Below are 23433 nucleotides of genomic sequence, written 5' to 3'. Positions count from 1 at the left end.
TGGCAAAATAAGTATGCTGTTATTTTCTAAATACTCCTAAATATGCTTTATTGAAAAATTAGGTTAAATTGTCTGAGGGTCCTTTTCTTGGTTGAGTATCTATAGTTATCACCCCTAAAATAGGAAACCAAAATTTTTATTTCCATACCTACGATAATGCTTGACCCAGGTAGATAGTTAATGTGCATTTAAAAAATAAATCTGTATTTAAAATTATTTTAGGAATTGTAACTAATTATATTTTTACAAACACTCTGAATAAATATAGTTATTAGTAAATATAGGAATCAGATTACTAAAATATATGCTCAATTTATTTCAAACAATTTGGAGACTAAGTACTGTTTTTATTTCACTTTACGAAAACCTAAGAAATACCAGAAGATTTGTTTTTAATGATAAGTTTTGTATTACTTGCTTTAGAAAATAATTTCACTTTTAATAAGAAATTCTTTGTAAATAAAATATCATTATTATATATACAACTTTTTTGTAGATACTACATTATTTGTTTTCTCACATCGAAAGATCATAGTTATTTCTACCTGTTTTTTTTTTAATTTTTCTATTGATTTAACATCTAAAACATAATTTATTATTATAATAATAGCTATCATTTTTTGAGCACATTCTATATGCTAGGTTCTTAGCCATGTATTTTTTATATTATTATTTTAAATGGGAATGATGTTTTTCTTCTTCATTCTTTTTTTTTAATATTATGAAAGTATGATAACACATTTTCAGGAGACTTAGAAGATACAGAACAAAGTTACATGTATTTCCACTATATGTTACAATTATTTTTTAAGTAGATAAATTAAAAGTTTTTAAATGGAGTTTCAATATCAAACTTTCAAAAATTAATAGAATGAATAGACAGAAAAGAAGGATATAGTAGACCTGAAAAGCACTATGAACCAATTCAGCATAATTAAGATTTATACAGTTTTCACACAACATCAGGATACAAATTCTATTCAAGTTGCCGTAGACTATAAACCAGGAGACATTGGAACATATCCAGGGACATAAAACAGAGTGCACAAATCTTGTGGTCCAAAGGTATTAAAATCATGTGGAGTCTGTACTGTTATCATTGTGGAATTATGTTAGAATTCAATATAAAAAGATATTGGAAAAAAAGCCACATATTTTCAAGTGCAACATGACACGTACCAAGGGAGATCTTTGCCTTTTGGCTAATTATTTTAAATACATTATCTCATTATTCCTAGCAACAAACTTAAGAGGTAGGTACAACCATTAGTGCCATTTATGGCTACAGAAACTGAGGCTTAAGACATTTGGGATTCTAATTTCTGCAGTATTTTCCCTACTACTATAAGATACATAAATAATACCTTGCAGATATAATTTTTGAAGGATAAGATAAGTGAACATGTTGCCATATTGATCTCTTTACAAGAGAAAAGACAAGTATATTGCATGTTCACCTTAATTTATACGAAGCCCAGAATGTTTTGTTTTTCTGATCACAAGTAACTGAAAACTATGAGACTGAGTATGTTTTATAATTTATTTTACATTAGATATATAACTTATTTAAATGCAGCAGTAAGTCTGAAGAAGTTTGATAAATGAGGCAGAATTAGCTTCCTTTTGAGTGAACTTCCAAAGCAATGGTAATAACTCGCTAAGAAGAATGGACACTGGCAGGTTTGAATCCTTGGTTGCAAGCTGACACTTTGAGGGAATGTTCTTAGCAAAACACTCACTTCAAGGGAAATTAGGTCAGGCTTCTGGAACATTTATCATGTGTACCTGTCACCAGTAAGACCCAGTCCTTAAAGTGAACTGCGATCGCAAGAAATGATCCCTCCTGCTCGGGGTTGCAGAGGACACTCTAAACCAATAGTTCTACAAATATGTGAGCTTGGCAGAAATTCCCATAAAACTGAAGCCAACGCCCATATAGTTGCTGTGGGAATTGAATTCCTTAATACTCTGTTTATAGAATTTTGAAACGGCAAATGGATTTGGTCTGTTCCAAAAAACAATTTGTCCCATGGCTTGTTTGTAATAACATCTAGAGTTGCTATAGAAGGATGTAGGCAGACAACCCCTGTCTGCTTTGGAAGTCAGTTTCACCAGCCTCTGCTTGTCTCATACCACACAGCCAGGTTGGTTTTTGCCCAACTCAGAGTACTATTTGCATAAAGGAAAGGCCACCTTCTACTGAAACTAAGGAGTTGCTCATTTGCTGCAGAAACTAGAGTAGTTAGCAAAATCCAGAGCCAGAGGAGTTAACAAAATCCAGAACAGTGGAAGGTAAGATAGAATGCATGGTAAAACCAAAACAACACAAATGAGTCATAACTCAGTGTCCTTTCAGTAATAGTGTGGCATCATTTGGGTAGTTTCAGAGCAGTGTCAGCAAGTATGGGGATCCCACATAGGAACTTGAGATTGCACCTGCATCAGTTTCTGTGCTAATTTTAACTCAATGAACATCATTCATTGGGGTCTTATGGATCAAAATGACCTCATTCACCAAGCAGTCTCCATATCTCTATATCTATTTGGTTAAGTTATATCTTATCTTTGACAGGAAGTAATTACTCATCTTTTTCATAAATTCTTGTTGAGTAAACATACCTAAAGATGTAACCAAAAATTGCTAATTTATATATGAACTTGGTTGAAGAAAAAGGTGATATTATTAAATGTTCTTGTAGGAATCTACCTTTTTATGCCGAGAAAATACAACAGAATAAATGGTTAAGAATAAATATTTCATTTCTGTGTTCCTTTGTCATATATATAGTGAGGACCCACCATATGCTAGTCACTGTATAAGTGGTAGAATTAAAGCGATGACAGATTACAGTTCCTGCTTTTATTAAACACTCATTTATGTATGTGTGTGTGTATGACAGATCCTTAGATAAAAAATAATGATACCCTGTGTAACATGCCAAATAGAGGTAATTTTAAAATGCAGGAGACAAACTCAAGAACTTAAATTTTATCTGTAAGAGGTAGCTTTTGAAACAAAGTTTTGTTTTTAACTGTATCCTTTAAAAAGATGGGGCTGTTATACATGAAAACCCAGAAGATTTGAGGGGCTAAAAGGGGAGAATGGGTTTGGAAGAAATCTACCAATGATTTCTTGCTGGAAGAATTAAAAAAAAAAAAGACAAAACCTTTCATTATCACACTCTATTAAGCCAGGACCAGGAAACAATTTCTAATCAGCACTCTGATCTGGGCAGAGATTGTGCAGCCTTTTGTACCAGGCCTCAGATCTGTGTTCTCCATTCACACATGCTCACTTCCAGCTGTTGTCATTGAAATCCCACATAATCTTTCAAGGTCAAAGGGCAGTCACCCATGGCTGCTGCAGTTAAAAGGTTATGCTGATTTCTGTTGTCAAATATTGGCCCTTTTCTCTTCCAATCACTCCCATTCTACTTTTTCTAACAAGAAAAATCCAGCCTAGAATTGTATTACATGACTTTAAAGTCTTAAAAGTGTTCCCCCATTGTGCTAACACGACATGGCCTGAACAGTCTAATTCATTCTGTTATATTTCACAAAGAATTTTCTGCTACTTCTAAAATACTCTGTGTTTGTGCTAAGCCAGCAAACTTCAAAGTCTAGTGGCCTGGACGATTTGTGGCGTGCCATAGTGTCTGCAGAATTGTGTACTATAGATCCTGTAATTTAATAAACACTGTGAATTATGGCATCAGTAACTAAGTAATTTCTGGGTGAGTAGGAATTGCACAAAGCAAATGACTTTAACAAAGATGGTTGCTGTTTGTATTTTGTGTTTCTAAACATTAACTTTATTTTATTATATATTTAGAAAATGACATCCACCTATTTGTAATTTTTTTGTAGTCTTAGACAAGTCATTGTAAGAATTCTTTTAAAATGTATTGCTTCAGTTCATCACTGATTTTCTTCTTGTGCTCCATGAACCGAAGTCAGTCTTGAGTGTCTTAAAATTAGCGCATGGCTCCTGGTCATCTTCTTTCCTTATCACTGCATGTGTCCTCAGGTGGTTTAGCATGCAGGCTCTGTGTGAATGGTTTCACAGGAAGAACAGAATGATAGGCATTAATTTTTTTTTCCTGTTTTACATCCATAAACCAGGGTAGCCCTCAGGTGATGTAGTTTCATGTCTGTTTCATTTAAGGTAATCAGTTTCTGATGTATTCAGAGAATGCGTTTGCTTATTTTTTCTCCAGTATGTATGAGTTTGAAAGCAGAAACTGAAGCTATTACAAGTAGTTTGATCTATTTGCATATTAACAATTGTTACTGTCCAAGTTTAGAGAAAACTTTGGTTCAGAACATAGAACCAATAAGTTTGTTAGAAAGCCTCTTTTAATTCAAAACCAGGTTAATTAAGAAATACTTTTAAGTTTATGATGCATTAAAAGATAATGTTAATTTTAAAATATTTATAAAATATGAATCATTATATTAATTACATGGAAGTTACTTTTTCCTAACATGAAGCAAAATTTTCTCTTTAAGAGCCTTTTTTTTTAATGGTGCTTTAAAAATTTTTTTCTAAAGCAAGTGTTTCTCTGTTTTTGTACAAATCTAATTTGTGGTTGGGTCCACTTGAAGAATATCCATTTATGCTTATTATAGGTTTAATAAATGTATAATTCTAAATGTTTAAGGGCAATGGGAAAATTAATTGGCTCACATGACAAAACAATGAAAGAGAATATTTAGCCTAAGGAAGAGAAAATTAAGGGCCGAGGACTGTCTTTAAATAAGTGAAGGACAGCAAAATGGAAGAGAGAGTAGATTTATTCTGCCTGCTCCAGAGGTAAAGTGAAGTGGAGTTACAGCACGGCAAACATACTAATTAATTATTTTTTAAAAGTGAAAGCTCACTATCTAAAATTCTTTATGACACAATGATGATTACTCCACTACTGAATGATCTTTAAGATCCCGTCATTTCCAGTTCATCCTATGATGTTATGCATCCAATATTTCTAAACGTACAAATAAGTAAAAATCTTTTTCTGCTTTTTATTTAGATGTTTTGATGTCTTTTAGACATAATCCTTTAATTAAATGCCTAATCACTTGTAACTCAAAGTCATAAACCTTCTTTATAGTTAAGTTGAGCTGTCAAATTTAATTTAATGAAATACTGCTCTTCCTTTATTAACTCCAGGAATTGGTAAAAGGATGTGATGAGGCCTTTGGGTTAGATTGGATAGTCAAGTCTCTGGTATTATATTTGTTGGATTAAGATGCAATAAAATACATTATATAAAGAGAACTAAACAAACCTGTGTTCTAATCCGAATTCTGCCACTAGGTGTGTGACCTTGGGCAAGTCACTTAACCTCAATGAGGTTACGCTTCCTTTTCTATAAAATCAGAAGATTGCCAACTACACAGGGTTATGGGAAGAATTAAAGCTAATATGCCTAAAGTATGTTATCTGTGAATTTTTCAGCCAGGTAACTTATCTTTACAATACCTGTTACTGGCTTGATCCATTTGCCTAATCTGGATATTTTAAAGTGATTGCAAGTTAAGATTGGGAATATCCTTTAGCCTTGCTTTAAAGGTATGAATTAGCTCAAAGAGTTCAGATTCTACTTTCCCCCAGCACTTTAGTACATAAACCAAATGGGGGAAAATAGGAAAAGGAGCAGAACAGTGTATGAACGGAAGGACACTTGCCAAAAACAAATGGTGTCCTTGTCAAATTATTTAGGAAATTTTTAGTTAAATGATATTAAGAGAGTTTGTAAGAAACTCTCAGAGGCTTTAATGTGTAAATGTTCCTTGTCATTCTCTTAAGGGTGATTGTGATAGTGTTTCCTGAACTATTTTTACTATGGAAGTCTCTGTCTTATATGTACTTGTATCTTTGTTTTTAATTCATTTGTGGTGGAGCATTGGGGTGGGAGTGGGGGGTGACTATCAGGAAGGTCCTTTGGAGAAGGGCATGGCAACCCTCTCCAGTATTCTTGCCTGGAGAATTCCATGGAGACAGGAGTCTGCAGGCTACAATCCATAGAGTTGCAAAGAGTTAGACATGACTGAAGCAACTTAGCACATGCACACACACACACACACACACACACACACACACACACACACACACATTCTACATAACGGGGTTTGGGAAGTGCTGATATGAACCCTGACATGGAGGATGGAACATACCCGTATTTGGAGAACAACAGGTGGGACATCTTGGTTGCAACACAGAGTATATATTGGGTTGGCCAAAAAGTTTGTTTGGGATTTTTTTAACATCTTATGGAAAAACCTGAATAAACTTTTTGACCAACCCAATATTTGGATGATGTTGGAACCACTACCTGAAATGCTGAGAAGATATATTAGAGACCAGATCTTGAAGAGCTTTAAATACCTAGCTAATACATCTAAACTTTATTCTCAAAGAAATCATGAAACACTGATGGTTTTATTATCAGACAAAACACAGGAACCAACCATGTGTTCTGTCTCTACTGTGCTAGTAGATAAACATGAAGAGAAGATATGTATCAGGCATCACAAATTTCTTTGGCTAGAAGGGCCTTACAGAACATTTAAATAAATGAAATACAATAAAGAGTACTGGGAAATGTGGTATATTTGTAAGCTCATGCTCAGTTTAAAAACTTTCATGTGCAAAAAAAAAAAAATTAGTATTCTGCTAGCGAAGCAAAATGTGTTTGCAGACTGGACTGCTAATTGGTGGCACTTTTGATTCTAAAGGGAAAGACTGGCACTTATGTTGGTTAAGTTAAGTACTAGGCTACTATAATGAAGACCAAAAAAAATAAGGTGGTTCAAATACATTAAAATTTGTTTTCTTTTTGTAACTGTTCCAGATGATAGGCTAAGTTTGCAGGGAGGTTCTACTCTACACCATCATTCAGGGTCCCAGTTTCTTCTTATTGCTTTGCCATCCCATGGGCTCTGTCTTTGTCCACAGACCAAAAATTTTAAATTTGGGTTTAATGGATCAGTAGACAAATTTACACCCCCCTTAAAAAAATCTGTTTTCTAAGATATCCCAAAAGAAAAGTAAAGAAGGAACATGTGACTGGAGGTAAATGAAAGTAATTTACATAGTGCTTTAGAGGGCTACTAAATAAGGGTGTCTCAAGGTGCTCATCTGAATCACTGAATCAATATTTATTGCACACCTAGAAAAGGGATTGTGATGGGCTCTGTGGGCAGTCAGATCAGAAGACATAGCCTGCTCTTGCCTGGTTTGTTGTAGGGGTGCTGAAGGAGGATAGGAAGACAAATCACTGTCAGTTAAAGAGAAGGAGCCTACTACAGCAGGCAGGTCAAGCTGATGCTCTACTCAACATGATTGACTGAACACAGCTGATAAGCATGGACTGAACCGTGGGGGACGGAGACAAGGAAGGAGCCACTTGCCCTCCGCTTGGGTGGCTCAGAAGCCAGCTGGGAGTTCACCAAAGCAGGAATGAAAATTCCAGGGAGGAACAGAGTTGATGAGGTCAGCTTTTCCTCAGGAGCAGGAGAACGTGAGTTCTGTGAGAGCAGTGTCTTCAGGATTTAGTCCAAGACCTGCACATCACAGACAGTCCCAAGTACTTGTGGAATGGAAATGGCCTGACCACAAGGGACTCTTTTCCTCTGAGGAACTCAAGCATGAAAAGGTCTGGCCATTGGCTTGTCTTACTAGTGATGGAACCATATTTACCATGAGAGAATAAAGATTACAGTCATCCCTCCATATGCATGGGCCTTGTTTCCAGGACCCCCAGGGATACCAGAATCCTCAGATGCTGAAGTTCCTTGTGTAAAATGGCATGGTGGTCGTTGGTATCTGTGGGTTCTGCATCCCCTTATATGGAGAGCAGGCTGTACATTTGAAGGACCCATATATGCAATGTGCTTCCATCCATTGGCTAGATGAAATTTGATAATTTAGAGCTGAGAGCCTTTGCTCTTGTTTAGTTGCCAAGTCATGTCCAACTCTTTGCAGTCTTATGAATTGTAGCCTACCAGGCTCCTCTGTCCATGGGATTTCCCAGGCCAGAATACTGGAGTGGGTTGCCATGCCCTCCTCCAGGGGATCTTCCCAACCCAGGGATGGAACCTGCTTGGCAGGCAGATTCTTTTACTTTTGAGCCACTGCAGCTTCCTGCCTTTGTTCTTTCAACAGAACAAGCAAACATACCACCTCATGTATACACTTTCCTCCTCAAACGCATCACCTCTGTTTCATGGATGTTCCAACTTTCTTTAAAGGCCAGCCCTTCGGATGATTTGTTACCACTTATTCCTTCCCTGACCTCTGAACCGCTCTGCAAATCAAGCTTTTTTCCTTTAAGAGGTAGATATTCAGTTCCTTCATAAGATGAAGGGACTTCTAGTAGCATTTTCCATAATAACTGATATTATCGAGGTAAAGAAAGCTGCTTTTCCTAACCACCCATAAAAGAATTTAGCTTTTTGTATTTCTGCCTCTCTAGAAAGTCTAATCCCTCCCCACTGTGAGTATGACAGACTCCAAGGTATTGAAATCTGTAGTCTAATTGTGAATTCATTGAACTTTTTTAGCCATTTTATCTAAAATGAAAAAGAATCTGGTCCTTATTTCAATCTCCTATACAATTGCTCCTGAACCGTAGTTCCGAATTGAAGAGAGTCAGAACAGTGTGCAGTCTGGCTTTTCACCTAAGGCATACTTAACCAAAGTATATGTTTTGCACTCATTTCTGAGAGGCCCTACTCAAAACGTAAATCCTGGGACCTTTGGGGAATGTTTACTCAGCTTCCCATCTGAAGATCTTTCAGTGCTAACATCTGAATTGAGAATTAAGTACTTAAATTTGCCTTTGTGTTGTCTTTTCTATTTTGTTCTCATCTTGCAATAAAGTAGACCACCCAGATTAGTGTTATTTCCCTGAAAGTCATTTTTGTGATTTGGTTTGCGTTAGTAAGAACAAAATATTAATCTGCTCAGGTTTGCTTCGTTAGCTGTGTCATTTTTTCCATCATTTCTCAGGTTTCACTTCTCGTTGTTGTCTTCTAGAGTTCATCAGTGGGTTTCCAAATAATTGGTGAAGGAACAAAACCAGTTTCATAGTCATTTAAAGATACATGGAGTGTTTACACAGGTCTTTCCTTGGGGACTTACTATAAACATGAAGTAGTCAAGGCAACATGACTCAATTTCATGATACTGTGAGGGGATGGTTCCTTTAGGATTTGTGAATACTTCTTTTTTATTTTTCTGGTTTTTGTACACTGACATATATTTCATCTTCTAAATTACAGACATCCCACTAAAATAGACTTTAGGAGGCAGGTTGCTGGAAGGGGAGGAGGATCCAGTTGTTATTTTTACAGTGACTTTCAGGATCATACAAGATGCTAGCTTAAGTGTGGGACTAGACTTTTTTTAGCCCCTTATGTCCATTGAATAATGCTGTCCTTTATCCTGTTTTTATTTGGTCTCCCAAAACATGAACCATAATCACAACAATAGGGCAACCCAGACACTTCTCCTCAGGGAACCTGCTATCAGCTTCTTGATTGGAAGCTTTGTCTAAATGGCTTGTCTGTCCTGTCCTTGTCCTGTTTAGTTTAGAGGGACTGTTTGGGTGGTTCATTTTAATAGTTTTTCAGATGCATATTGGCTTGATTTCACTGGTAGAGATGAGAGAGAATAAGAGACAGAAATAAGAAGTTCTGTCAACATTTTTATAAAAAAGGAAAGAAAGCATATTGAGCCCAATTTGAGCTGTGTTTGTTCATTCTGAACCATGTCTGAAGTGCATAAAGAGAGACCTTCCCTGCCCACTGTTTCTAAAGCTCTTTCCTATTTGTGTCCTTAATATTATTTATTCCCTTTGTTGTCATTGTTCAGTCGCTAAGTCATGTCCGACTCTTTGCGACCCCAGGGACTGCAGCATGCCAGGCTTCTCTGTCCTTCACTACCTCCTAGAGTTTGCTCAAACTCATGTCCGTTCAGTATGTGATGCCACCCAGCCATCTCATTCTCTGTCACCCCCTTCTCCTCCTGCCCTCAATCTTTCCCAGCAGTGAGTCAGCTCTTCACATCAGGTGGCCAGAGTATTGGAGCTTCAGCTTTAGCATCAGTCCTTCCAATGAATATTCAGGGTTGATTTCCTTTGGGATTGACTGGTGTGATCTCCTTGCAGTCCAAGGGACTCTCAGGAGTCTTCTCCAGCACCACAGTTCAAAAGCATCCATTCTTTGGCACTCATTTTCAGCTGTATCTAATCCTAGACTATAAATTTCCTGAAGGTAGGGTCTGTGTCTTAAACCCTTGGCCCAGTGTCTGACACAGGGGACACAGAGGAGGTGCTCAAGAAGTATTTGTTGAATAAATGAATGAATCATCAGATTTGCCTGTCAGAGAGACATTTCTGGCTGCAGTGTGGGAAGCAGACTAGAGGAGAAGCCAAGACTGATGATATAGACCGTAGGAGGCTGTCCCATCATGCTGGTGAGAAGTGGAAAGAGCCAGGGCCACAGTCAAAAGGGAGAGATGGAGATATGCATGGAGTGGATTCAGGGGGGGATTCGTTGCATGTGGGTGTTTGTAAGAGGCGAGAGTCAGGGATGACATAAACATAGAAAATGAGATGAACGGTGGATGGCTTGTTGAAGTGGGGAATTCACAGAGTAAGAACAGATTTTTGGAGAGAAGAAAAGGAACTCGACTTTGGACATGTTGGATCTAAGGATACCTGTAGGCTATCTGGAAAGAAATATCTAATAAATATTTTGATCTATGTTTTTGGAACCCAGGAGAGAGATCTTGACAAAAGGTAAAGATTTGAGAGTTACTGGCCTATAGCTTCATTCATGCACTCATTCAACAAATATGCACTTGCTAACTGCTTTGTCCCAGGTGTTAAATACAATGATGAACTAAGCAAATATTTTTCTAGTTTCCACACATATCACAGTCAAGCCTGGTAGCTGGTAGCATGGAAATAAAATAACACAGGGAATATGTGATAAGTAGAGATGAACACAAATGGTGGAGAACACCAACATTTAAGAGGTGGACAAAAGAAAAGGAGCAGGATGATGGTTTGAGTGGATGAACACTTGGGCTTCCCCCTCCCAAGGCCTTGCGCTAATCTAAGTTTTCAAAATACATTGGTTGCTTTTTCTGGAGGCAGGATTAAAGTATGTTCACATTCTCTCTGCTTAGAAATTCATGTTAAGTCGTCCTTAAAATAAGGAATTTCACAGGTTGGAACTGAAACAAGTATCAGCCCGCAAGCAAGTGACACAGACAGAGATGAGCAGGAGCTGGAGATCAACCCAGATTTTCGCATTCAGCTCTGAATTTCCTTGCTATTGTTAGATGGGTCTTAAGTCAAACTTCATGCAGGTTGTGGTTGGATTTCCTTTGTTATGGGCTGTGGGGTAAATGTGATGTTCACATTGTCACAGTAGAAAGAGATATTATGCTCTGTTTTGCCAGGACTTTGAGTTTTACTTATTTATTTATTTTTACTTCTCACTTCTTTTAACCCAAGAGGCAGCAACATCTCAGGCACCTACCAAGTAAATGTCAACTGAATTACCTGGGTGTGGGTTGTTTTAAGAAGTGAAATTTCTTAGTCACTTTTTCAAATTAATTTTGTCTTTAAAAAAAAAAATGGTGGTGTATATATGTGTTTCTCTTTTTAATTGATATATATGGCATAAACATTATGTGAGTTTCAAGTGTACAAGACAATGATTCAATTTATGTATATACTGTGAAATTACCTCCACAATAAAGTGTAGTTAACATCCATCCCCACACATGGTGCCATTTTATTTTTAAAAAGCAAAGTATGATTATTGCATATTCTAAAAATTAGAGCCACTTCATCTAAAGTACCATAGATTGTGTGTTTGATGTAAAAATTAACTGAATATTGTCTTTTAATTCTCAGTCAAAACATCTTGCTTATGCTAAAGTCCAATTTAACCAGAAGAAAAAGAATAATTTGTAGATCCTTTTATAATTCTCCAAAACTTGGTGATTTCTTTTTGCATGCGTTTATGTGCCTGATATTTAACAAATTTACTGGTGCATAGACAGGTAAGCTTGCTTCCTTTTAGTAGTGGACAAAATCTAACTTTTATCACTAACATAAACCATATTTATGAATTATTTGTTATACATTCAGACTAGTTCATTTTCTAACATTGTGTTTCTTAAAGGTATGTTTCTTATTTCAAAGACTAGTTATTTAAAAAAAAAAAATCCCTTCCTCCAACTACTTCTCTTTGACCCTATTTTTCAAACAGGAGATTAACACTAGTTCTATAGACAGATCTCTCAACTAGATTCCACCTGTGATAGTCACAATCAGAAAACTTTAGAGGCAGAGAGGGAAATGACATGCAGAAATTATGTATTTCTTGCCATTTATAAATATGTTCCTGAATATACCATAAAAATAAATAAGCAGTGGATAATTAGATGTAATATCAGGTACCTTAATACTGAGATACTTAATTAATTATAAAATTAATTATATCCAGCAAAAATAAAGCAGATGCAAAATTCAGAGATTGTCATTTTGAACTGTTGATTACCTTTTTAGAAAGTTTTATTTGTGCTCAAAAGAATTTGTGTTTATGGTTCAAGGTTTGGGGCTTGTTCTTTGCAGGCTGGCTTTTTAAAGAATCATACTGTGGTGCCTCTTGAAGTGAAGGGAACATCTTTAAATCTTGTTTGGTTTGAATGAATGGATAGCTAATCCCGATCAGATGTTTCTTTAGAGAATAATGTTTAAAAACTGTTATGGAATTTAGCTATCCTAGCTGATTCTTAGGTAGGGTGTTTTCATCCCAGTTGTGAAGGTCTCAGAGGTCAGCCAAGGTAACCATTTATTTAAAATCGTCTTTTGTTTCAGATTTCCTGTTGAGCTCTCTTTTTTTAACCATTTCAAAAATCACCCAGTTGTTGTGTCATAGCTTTCCATAACCCCTAGATTCAAAGATTCAAACCAAAAAACCATCTACGTAACTAAATGACTGTACCCTCCCACATAACTCTAACTAGAACAGAATATGAAATTAGACTTCACATTTTCTAATCACAGTGAAACTAATATTTGGAATTCTCTTGTCAAATGTCTTCTGTTTATGACGCTTTTGTTTCTTTTGTTTTTGTCTCCCCAGGACATTTGGGCTTCCAGGACAGTTTTGTTACATCAGGTGTTTTTAGTGTGACTGAGCTAGTAAGAGTGTCACAGAGTAAGTATAATTTTGCCTTGATTTGATACAGTTTTGCCTTGGGTTTTTGCTTACCTTTTGCCTCCTGAAGACATAAATCGCTTTCAGACTCTCTTTTCCATACACCTGTTGGAAGCATTTTGCCATGTAGTTTGTTTGAAAGCCAAGAATTTAAGTCAGGAAAAATTGAATATTTTAATGTGAGACATAAGGAAAGAACTGAAATCCTGAGTGTCTCAGGTGTTCCCTAGCTTTTAGTGTGAACCTGGTTTAAAGAAGTTCTGAAGCTTCTGGATTTCTAAGAAATTCAGCATTTTAAAATAATTTGTTTTTGACCTTTAAGAGGACGCTAATGCCCTTGGCGTGAGTGACACCCCGCAGCGTGATCATTACCAGCTTGTCAATAATCACCAACAACAGTGAATTAAAAGTGCCTGTCACCACCCTGTCCCATTGATCAAAGGGTTATTGATTGTATTTGGCTATGATATAATCCAGACAGTCCAAGGAGAAGGTATAGGATTTCCCCTGATTCCCTGTACTGTGCCACACAGACACACATATACACACTCTATTGCCATTCCACAAAGACTTCTCTTTATTTTTATTTAAAAGTATACCTACAGTACCCTTGAAACTGACAAAGTATCATACATCAACATACTTCAAAAACCTAATAATAATTTTCATCATATTTCAGATAACTTTGCAGGTCTTGAAAAGATCATATAGGCCTTAGGCATTGTGCCTGTGGTGCTTGATGGTTTAAAATAAAACACAAGTTTCTGGCTAACATTAAAAGAACACATATCTATACTGACTATGATATTCTAGGTCCCAGTACCAAGGGAAAAGATACCAAATACTTAAATTTTATTTTTGAATCCCCTTTCTACTTCAAAATATCACTTGTAGATAAAATTTGCATTGTTGAAGTTGGTTTCAAGCTGCATCAAATTCTTTGAGGAATGAGGTGGAGTAAAAATAAATATTTTTATTTCAAGTTCATACCTTCCATTCACTGTATTACAGTCTTGCAAGCTTGACTGAGTAAGCAAGTCAGTCTCATGACAAGATGTCAGATCAAGCAAGGCAAGCTGTCCTGATTCTCACAGGCTCAGGTTCTGTCTGTTCTTATTTCTTAAAAGTCCAGAAAGTGGGATACCAAGGTATGGGCAGGGAATACAGGGGTAGAGGGACAGAGAATCTGTCTGCTAAGCACAGCTTTTCATGTATGTTACGTAAAATTAATCCTTGCAATAAACATGTCAGTTAAGATATTACTGTCATTTTTACACATGAGTTAAATTAAGGATCTAGTTAAGTCATTTATCCAAAGTCAAACAAGTAGGCAAAAGGTTAAATCCGTGTAGTGCTAGAATCTATACTTTTAGACTAACCCAAAGGAACTTGAAGACATCTGCAGCCTGAGACTAGACAGGGAAACAGCAAGAAGGTAACCATGGTTAGTGTTGGAATTATAGCACCAGGAGTCCTTGCTGATGCTGTAATGTTCTGGTGTAGGGATGTTGGAAACCTAGAGAATGAAGCATTATGAGCAGCAAGTTTATGACCTGGCATGGAGAAGTTGCTGCCATATTATGAAGTGTTCGAGGAGTACCAACAGCGAGCTGGAGACTAGATTTTCTTGTTAACTTGGAGGGTATATTGCTGCCACAGCACAGCTGATTAGCCATTGACAAATGGTAATGCATTCATATGTATATTTTTTACTTTTTAAGATTTTTAAAAGGTGATCATCATCCTACTATTTTCTTATAATTTGAATAGTAATATAGAGTATAAGAGTATAACTGTCTTAATGGCATTACTGGGACATACATTCATTCATAGATCCCTTACAGGATATCACCTTAGCTTTAATGAGTAAAGAAAACCCTTTTAAGATTGATGCCTAAGACCTTTTGTAGTCTACCCTGGCTGCTGTGCATCCTTTTAAATTTTCATCACTGTCAGTGTCCTAAAACCTAGGCCTCTGTAGGTCAAGGCCCACACTGCTCACCAACCTCAGAATCGCAGCCTTCTTCCACGCTCTCTGTGTCCTTTAAGGTCTTACATCCCGAGGCTTCTCAGGGCCCATCTTGACGAGACTTGCATTCAGTCTGCCCCACACGGTTGCCAAGGAAATTCTCGGTCTGCCTTCAGGATTGCCAGGGGCTATGGTTGAACCGCACATTGAATCTGCAAAGGGACCTGGTTTGTTTCCTGTCCCTGTGTAGAGGGCCGTGTTGCTGATGCCTGGTATCCTGAGCGTCCTTCGGCTCCCAAATGCTTTTCGATTCTGCACTCTGCTGTGTAATCGCTCTAGGATTCACTCACACATAGCCTCATGCTGACTGAAACTGTTTGGCAAGAGTGGGACTGGGCTGTGTCAGCAAAACTGTGGCTTCAGGCCAAAGTGCCATGCAGAGCCCCCTCCCTCCCGCAGATCTATAATCCAGGTTTGTCAGGGTCTGTGTCTCAAGATTGCCTTGGCTGCTGGGGGAAGGATCCCCGGCTCATGCTTCCTCACCCACACACCGTTCTGAAAGACTAAACATTCAGGTCACATGATGGCGTCAACATCCTTAACCGTTCCCTCCAGTGTTGCCCCCTTCCCCACGGTAGAGATGCTAAGCATCCATTTAAACGCTGCAGTGGACACTTTTTCTTGATAAGTGGGGCTGGGGTGCATTTGCAACCCTGAGATAGAAATAAGCTTACTGGCACGTAAGTTGATTTCATGCATGATGTTAGTCCTGGAAGGAGCATGATGCTAAACTAATATGAAAAATTATAGTTGCTAGAGTTTATCAAGTACTAAGTACCAGGCCTTGTGCTAGACATCATTCAGTCCTCCCATGGTTGCTGTTATTGTCCCTTTTTATAGATAAAGGAATCAGTGATGCTCAAAGTTCAGAAACTTGCTCTTTTCATTTTACTGTACTCAACTGCCTGCAGACATTTTGGTCATGACCTCTCCTGTAACCAACTGTAGGGCTTCCCTGATTGCTCAGTGGTAAAGAATCCACCTGCCAATGTAGGAGACCCAGGTTAGATCCCTGGGTTGGGAAGATTCCCTGGAGAAGGGAATGGCAACCCACTCCAGTATTCTTGCCTGGAAAATTCCATGGACAGAGGAGCCTGGTAGGCTACAGTCTGTGGGGTCACAAAGAGTCAGACACGACTGAGTGACTAACACACACCCTCCTATAACTATTATAGAAGCAAACAATCCAAAGATTCTGTACTTTTACTAAATTATGATTTCTTGTTAGAGTTGATAAACTTTTCAGTTATTTATTTGTGCATTAAAAAATTAAAATGATTTTCGGGTAGACCAAAACAAGTAAAGTACTTAATTACAGTTTTTTCCTGGATTTGTTTTCAGGTTTGATTTTTTCTTTGTAATGAATAGACTTTAGAGAAGTTTAAGTTTATTGTTCTACATTAACAGATCATAAAAAATTTCAATGTGGCTTCCTCCCCAATTTCCTGTCTTATTAACGTCTTTTGTTAGTGTGGTACATTCATGTTAATTGATGAGCTGATACTGATATATTATTATAACTCAAGTTTGTAGTTTATATTAGGGTTCTTTCTTTGTGTTTTACATTCTATGTGTTTTGACAGATACATCCATTATTACAGAACAGTCTCACTTCTTTACAAATCACCTGTGCTTCCCACTTCCCCAACCAGGGATCCCTTTACTCTTTCTATAGTTTAGCCTTTTACCTGGATGTAAAAGGTAAAAGCTTCTAATATCCTCACTGTCTTAGAATTTCTTCTGCTGTGTTGCACAGTTCTTATCTTCCTCCTGTCTGTCCTAGCCCCACCCAGGACCCCCATCACCACCTACGTGGTCCAGAACATTCACACGGATGGTGGCCTTAGCTTGAAAATTTCTCCGCTTTCTGGACCTTTTGAATTTAATTTTTAAATTTGCTAAACAAATATTGACATTCCCCAGGTTTCCAGTTAGTTTCTGGTTTTAGTTTTCCCCCTTTTAAACTTAACAGAGGAGGGAGACGCTATTTCAGTGTTTCCTCATGAGGATTCACTGAAATAACCGTGTGCTAAGTTTGTTGATTATAATCATGTTACTACAGGGTGGCAGTGGCAGAGAAACTCAAGGAAGAGTTGCCAGCTTAGCCTTGCACATTCAGAGATGAGGGTCAAGTGACAAGGTTGCTCGACATTTAATTATCCTTCTCACTTGCACACACCTGTTAGAATCAGAGGCTCCTGCTGCTGTCTCCCAGCAATTTCCCTCTTTCTTTACCCCCTCTGTGTGTGTGTGTGTGTGTGTTTACGTGTGTGTTAGTCGCTCAATCGTGTCTGACTCTTTGCAACCCCACGGACTGTAGCCCACCAGGCTCCTCTGTCCATGGGATTCTCCAGGCAAGAATACTGGAGCTGGTAGCCATTTCCCTCTCCAGGGGATCTTGCCAACCAAAGGATCAAACCCAGGTCTCCTGCATTGCAGGCAGATTCTATACCATCTGAGCTACAAGGGAAGCCTGTCTGCTGTGTACCTAACTTTTAATTTTTTACATCATCCGGAGTCCATGAAAAGCAAAAAAGGATAGTTCTGTTTTTCTTAGCAGCAAAGCAAGTCTGTAGTATAAAAGTAAATATACATTCATTCTTTTCCTACCTTTTTCCTCCCTGTGCTCGGACCATCTGAAAGTAGTTCTGGTTATTTATTACTTTGTTCTGGGGGAGGGAGGGTGGAATACAGACCACTAGACACGTTGCCAGAGAGAAGGGAGAAGTCTTCTCTGCTCTGGGGGAGGGGGTTTACAAGTGCTAACAATGAGGTTCAGAATCACTGAAGTTGTTTTAGCATAATACTGTGAGGAAAGAGACAGGAACCATCTGTTGAAATGGCTCTGACATGATGCTGCATTTTCAAACAAAGCCTTCTAGAAGCATTTTCAGATGGGTCTGTCTCCCATGAAGTTGCTACAAAGAGAGCCCACTCCACTGGCGGCTGAATGATGCCACTTAGATAGCGCTCTCTGTCAGCACCCTCTCTTGTTTATTTGGCACCAATGTTTTCCTCAGAGTGAGTGCTTTGAGGCTGTCAGATATTCTTCCTGGTATGAACCCAGAAAATCCTCCTTAAAAAAAAAAAATCCACTCCTTCTGCCCATTTCCTTCTAAAGTGCTGACTCTCTTACTTGAAGTTGGTGGAGTGACTCTGAAACCTTAAATACTTCACTGGGAAAAGAGGAAAACCACAAATACACACAGGCCATTGTGACTCTGGCCTGACGGGTTCTAATTTTCTAGCCGTGGTTTGTACACCCGAGCCGGCTGCAAGGGTTAAGTAAACTTCGTGGCTGGGGATGACTTCATTGCCCTGGAATTTTGAAAAGCCAGGGTTCTCAGTACACTGTGGCCAGCCTTAGAATCTTTGGGTGTGAAAACCACTCTCAGTTACCCAGACTGATTTGGGGTTCCCATTGCACTGCTGCAGAATCTATTAAAATCCAGCAGCTGAACCATCCTGGCTCTGCCACAAAGCCAGGCTGCTGGGTGGCTACAGAATTCTCGAGGTGTTTGTCAATGGAGAGCAGGAGTGAATGGAGGAAGGCGTCTGCTCAGCCTGGCATGAGGTGGCACCCTAGTGGCTGTTTGCTGCTTTAGAAATGCACACTCTTCTGTATTCTCACACGGGAATCGTTGCTAAGATCCAACTTGCAGTTCATTCGTAAAATTCTTTTTGAAGTCTCTAGGTCCTTTGTGCGTCTCTGGGGAACCCACATCCACACCCTTGGTTTTCTGGCCAGCAATTTAGTAGGAACTCCTTTGGTAACAGTCTAACCTGCCACGATGGAGCTACTACAACAGAATTAACTCGCCTCCAAGGTACAACGAGGAAATGAATCTCTTTGACAGGGTCAAGCCCAAACTTGAAAAATTACAAAATGTTCTTGCAAAGAAAGACTCATGAAGAAATTCGTATAGGATAAGAGATTCCGAATGTCCTTGTCCTCCGGGGGTGCCATTTTAAATATTTGCTGGATTTTAGGTCTTCATTAAAGTGGAGTAGATATGAAACTTTCTTTTCTGAACAAGTAGCCTGTTGGTTCGCCTTTGATCAGGGCATGGAAATTATTCTTAAAACTAAGGTTATATTCTTACGCAAGTTCTTCTTTTGAAAGAAACCATTTGGGCTTGAGCATTAAGGGAAGAACCAGAAAGATTATAATAAAAAATAGACTGCAGCCCTAGCGTGAACAGTGGCTGTGACCTTGCCTCTTGTTTGCCATTACACAATTCAATGGCAGTCCACTCAAACTATGCTCTCGATCAATATCCTATTAAAGCAGCACAAAAAGTCTCCATAAACTTAGTGGTTAGCTATGTTTATAAATGGAACTCGGCATAATTAGATGGTCAATAGCAGGCTCTACTAGTAATTTTAAAATGAATCTCACACATTTTCTATCTGTAGAAGTCAATGGCACCTCTTCCAGAGTGAGGGTATCGTGTGCAGCACACAAAAGAGTAGCAGTTCCTTTAAAAAAAAATCAAAATGCCTATCTCCAAAGTGCAGTTTTTCAAGAAAATCTGTTGCATTATGAAATAGAGAATGCTGATTGGCCCTGTATCTGTTCTTCACTTTGCCTGTCAAAGCTACCTTATTCTGAATGTATTATGACATTGCAAATGTTTTATTTTCTAGTTTTAACCAGCCTCTCATAGAGAGATAAAGTAATAAATATTGCCATACTCTTAGGAAGAAAAAAAAAAACCCAGTCTTACTGGCTTAATTTAGTGGGTTTCCTCTACTATAATTCAATAAATTTTCAAAATAAATACTGAAATTGAGTTAGTTCAGAAGGATGTTTTGTAGTATAAATTTTTTCTTTTAATTTTCTTGACATATTTGGGGTGAATATGTGGACAGTAAGGCTGGCAACAACTGGAATGAACTGGCAGTAATAGAAATTTTCATCAAACTACTCATTCTTCTGAATCCTGGCTCACACTATGTGTGGCCAAACATGATTTTTTTTCCTGTCCTACTCTCCTCACCCACTTGAGAAAGAGCCACATAAAGTAAAAAAGTGCTCCCACCCTTACCTGCAAATTGAAATGTGCATATACCCTGTGTTGTTGTGCCCTCTGGCAGTGGTGTTATGATCACCATCTCAGCTGAAACTAGAGCTAGGATAAGAACGAGCTCATGACATCCGCAGACCCATCAGTCAATGCTGTGCACGAAGGGTGTGTTACACACACACCCCTACAGTCTTCCTGGTTGAAGCAGTGAGTTCTTATGGCAAGATTTAGACAGCCTCTCATTTTCTTTTCTTAGCTGAATCTTCTGCTAAATTTGCCAGACTGTGAATATTTTTATTATAAAGATTTGACTCAGGAAAAAGCAAAACACTTAACACCTTGATGTACACACTATTTTGTTACGATCTCTGCTCATCTGTTCCTCTATTTATCGTCTTTTCTAGGTAATTCTTTCTTTGGATGATATATTACATAAAATCATATACAAGATGGCATCATGGTATTATAAAATAGTTACAGAGAAAATAGGTAACCTGGCTCTGTGAGGTGACTTTGGGCAACATGTAACCCTTCTCAACTGTGTTCTCCTCATAGCTAACCATCATTTATTCAATCAGCAAAGATTTATTAAGTACCGGTTGTGTGCTGGGCCTGTGTCTGAGTAATGGAAATAGAAACCCCCTTCAGGATTGTTTCAAGGATGAAGTGGAAAACGTCAAGCATCCAGCACATAGCAGATGCTCGGCAATGGAACTACTGTGATTATTATTGAACAGGGATTCTGTCTCTGATCTTTCACTCAGAGTTGATCTTTGAGCCGACCATACTATCAGCAAATTTATTTAAAACATGTGTGTGTGTATGTGCTGAGTGTGTGTGTGTGTGTGTGTGTGTATAAATTAACAGGGGCTGGTTATAGAATTCATGTTCTAAAATCAGTTTATTACAAGGACCATTCTAGTGACCCCTTCAGAGTTAGTAATTCTGATAGAATAAGAGCATTCAATACTAGATCTAATTCATCTACTTTAGGAATCCCAAAAATTTTTATTCCTCAAGCTTTCAACCAAAGCCTATGTTTCTATGTTACCCTGAAAATTTCTCTTCCAGGGCTTTGAATGGATAGCAAGATATTTAAAAATCCTTAGTCTAAACACTGACATGTTAACAATTTTTTAAGTAGCCAGCCATACTGTGGGTTTTTTCAGGTTTAAAAAGTATTTGGTTTTATAGTATTTGAAATTTTCACTCTCTTTTTCATTATGGACATAAAAATCCCAGCATGCTGGAGGTAATTTCTGCCAATGTAGTTTTTAGTAAGTCTTTATTTATGCACTCATAAGCCTCGATTTTTACAGAGCAGATATTTATATTCAATAGGTAACATTTAGGGAACTAAAAGACATTTTGGGGATTTCCAAAAGCCTGACAGAATTCTTACATTACCCCACAATAAGACTTCAAATACTATGTTGAGATTTTTGTTGGAATGTAGTGTCCTCACTAAATCTTGCTGATTATAGAGACCATTGCTGATGACGCTATAGGCATGTCAAGGACAAGACTGATGGGAATCACACTCAGAAAAGCCACATTTTAGGTCAGATATTGGGAACTGATTTAATCCAATATGTGATTGATATGAGGACATACTAGCACCCAGAATTTTTCAATAGATGGAAGAGGAAAAAAAACTAAACAGGTCTTGCTGAACATATTGAGAATTGTTGAAGATGGCTGGATTTGTAGGTTGTAGGAATGGGACTCTGTTGACATAGTTTGGTTTCCTAGTAGCTAATAGTCAGATAGTCCCAGTGCACTCTTGGTTAAGGGGCTTACTTTAGAAGCCCATCCCTGGTTTATAGACCATTGTGGTGAAAAGACCTCTTAGGCCATCAGATCCATCCCCTGTCAGAAAAGACTTAATCCCATGGCCCAGGCTGTATCGTATACTAAATGGGTACCACATTCGACCTCAACCAAAAGCTGTGACGAGATGATACTCTAAAATGCAGATAATCAGTGTTGGTCCCAAAGGCAGAAGCCACAAGTGCGAGAGACGCATCAGCATCACTAACCCCACTGTGGGTTGCTCAGCTGAACCATGTGTCTGGCTCTTTCTTCACCCAGTGAAGGCACTGCCTGACACTCAGACCTCTAAAAAGAAAGAAGTGAGAAGGGAGAGGATGAGATAGTCATTTTGCCAGTTACGTGGTAGGTGATAAATATTTTTCTATTTAAATCTTATTAAATGCATCTCTCCGGTAACCAGTGATGAAGGAAAGACAAGGAGAAATGTGTGTTTCACCTCTGTTTCTTTGGCAGGTATCTAGATATCTGGGCTCAAGCCCGTGCTCGGTCACATGTTTAGCTGTGTGATCCTGATCTTGCTGCTTAACCGCACAGCTCGTTTTCTTACTTGTCAATGAGAATAAATACAAATACATATTCCATGTCCCCATGCAAGGATGAAATGAGATGATTCAAATAAAACACCTATTCCATTGCCTAGCACACAATAAATGCTTGATAAATATTAGTTCCTCACCATTTTTCATTAACAAGCTCATATAATTTTAGTTCAACTCAGTAATCATCTGTTGCACGTGAATGTATGAAGCATCAGTTACTGTGTGCTTAGAATACAGAAAATAAGTAGCAGACAGTCCTTTGCTTTATAGAGTAGATCTGGAAGCTTATTGAGACCCAAGACTGGAGTTTATGATTATCGATGAAGTGCCTGAGTATGCTTTATTGACAAATTGAACTCCTAATAATTATCTATCAAAGATGAACCATCTTCATGGCTCATAGTGGGGAGGAAGGAGGGCATCAGTGAATGGTTCTTATTTTAGTAAAAGAAAAAATTTTTTTAGAAATAAAAATTCCTCTGTTTACCTTCTTGCCACCCCAAGCACACACATTCCTTACCTTGGGTATTCAAAACATGAATGTGTGAAAACGGTGCTCTGTGTTAGCGATGCCTTTGAGAGGGTTAAAACATTCTGCTGGGTTTTGGCACTTAATACTTCATTTCATAAAAAACATTGCCTCAATCTTATAATAGCAGGGAAGTTCATTTTCACATAGAGGGAAACCCTTGTTTTAGTTCAGTGCCTGTCTTTTATGTGCCATTCTGGAAAAACACACTCCCTGCCTTCATTGGCCGGA

The 23433-nt window shown here is 38.0% G+C and overlaps 1 protein-coding gene across 4 annotated transcripts in view; it reads left to right on the top strand.

Moving 5' to 3' along the window:
• The window catches only part of NFIA (nuclear factor I A), a 394800-nt gene that overhangs the window by 242760 nt on the left and 128607 nt on the right, over positions 1 to 23433 (top strand). For all 4 annotated transcript variants that reach the window (XM_052636594.1, XM_052636595.1, XM_052636593.1 and 1 more), the window contains exon 4: positions 13171 to 13245. In XM_052636594.1, the coding sequence (XP_052492554.1) occupies positions 13171 to 13245 (75 nt within the window). The remainder of the gene's footprint in view (positions 1 to 13170; positions 13246 to 23433) is intronic.

This window comes from Budorcas taxicolor, chromosome 3, assembly GCF_023091745.1.
Source record: "Budorcas taxicolor isolate Tak-1 chromosome 3, Takin1.1, whole genome shotgun sequence".
Taxonomy (NCBI): Eukaryota; Metazoa; Chordata; class Mammalia; order Artiodactyla; family Bovidae; genus Budorcas; species Budorcas taxicolor.
This window is presented reverse-complemented; position numbering and strand designations above follow the sequence as displayed.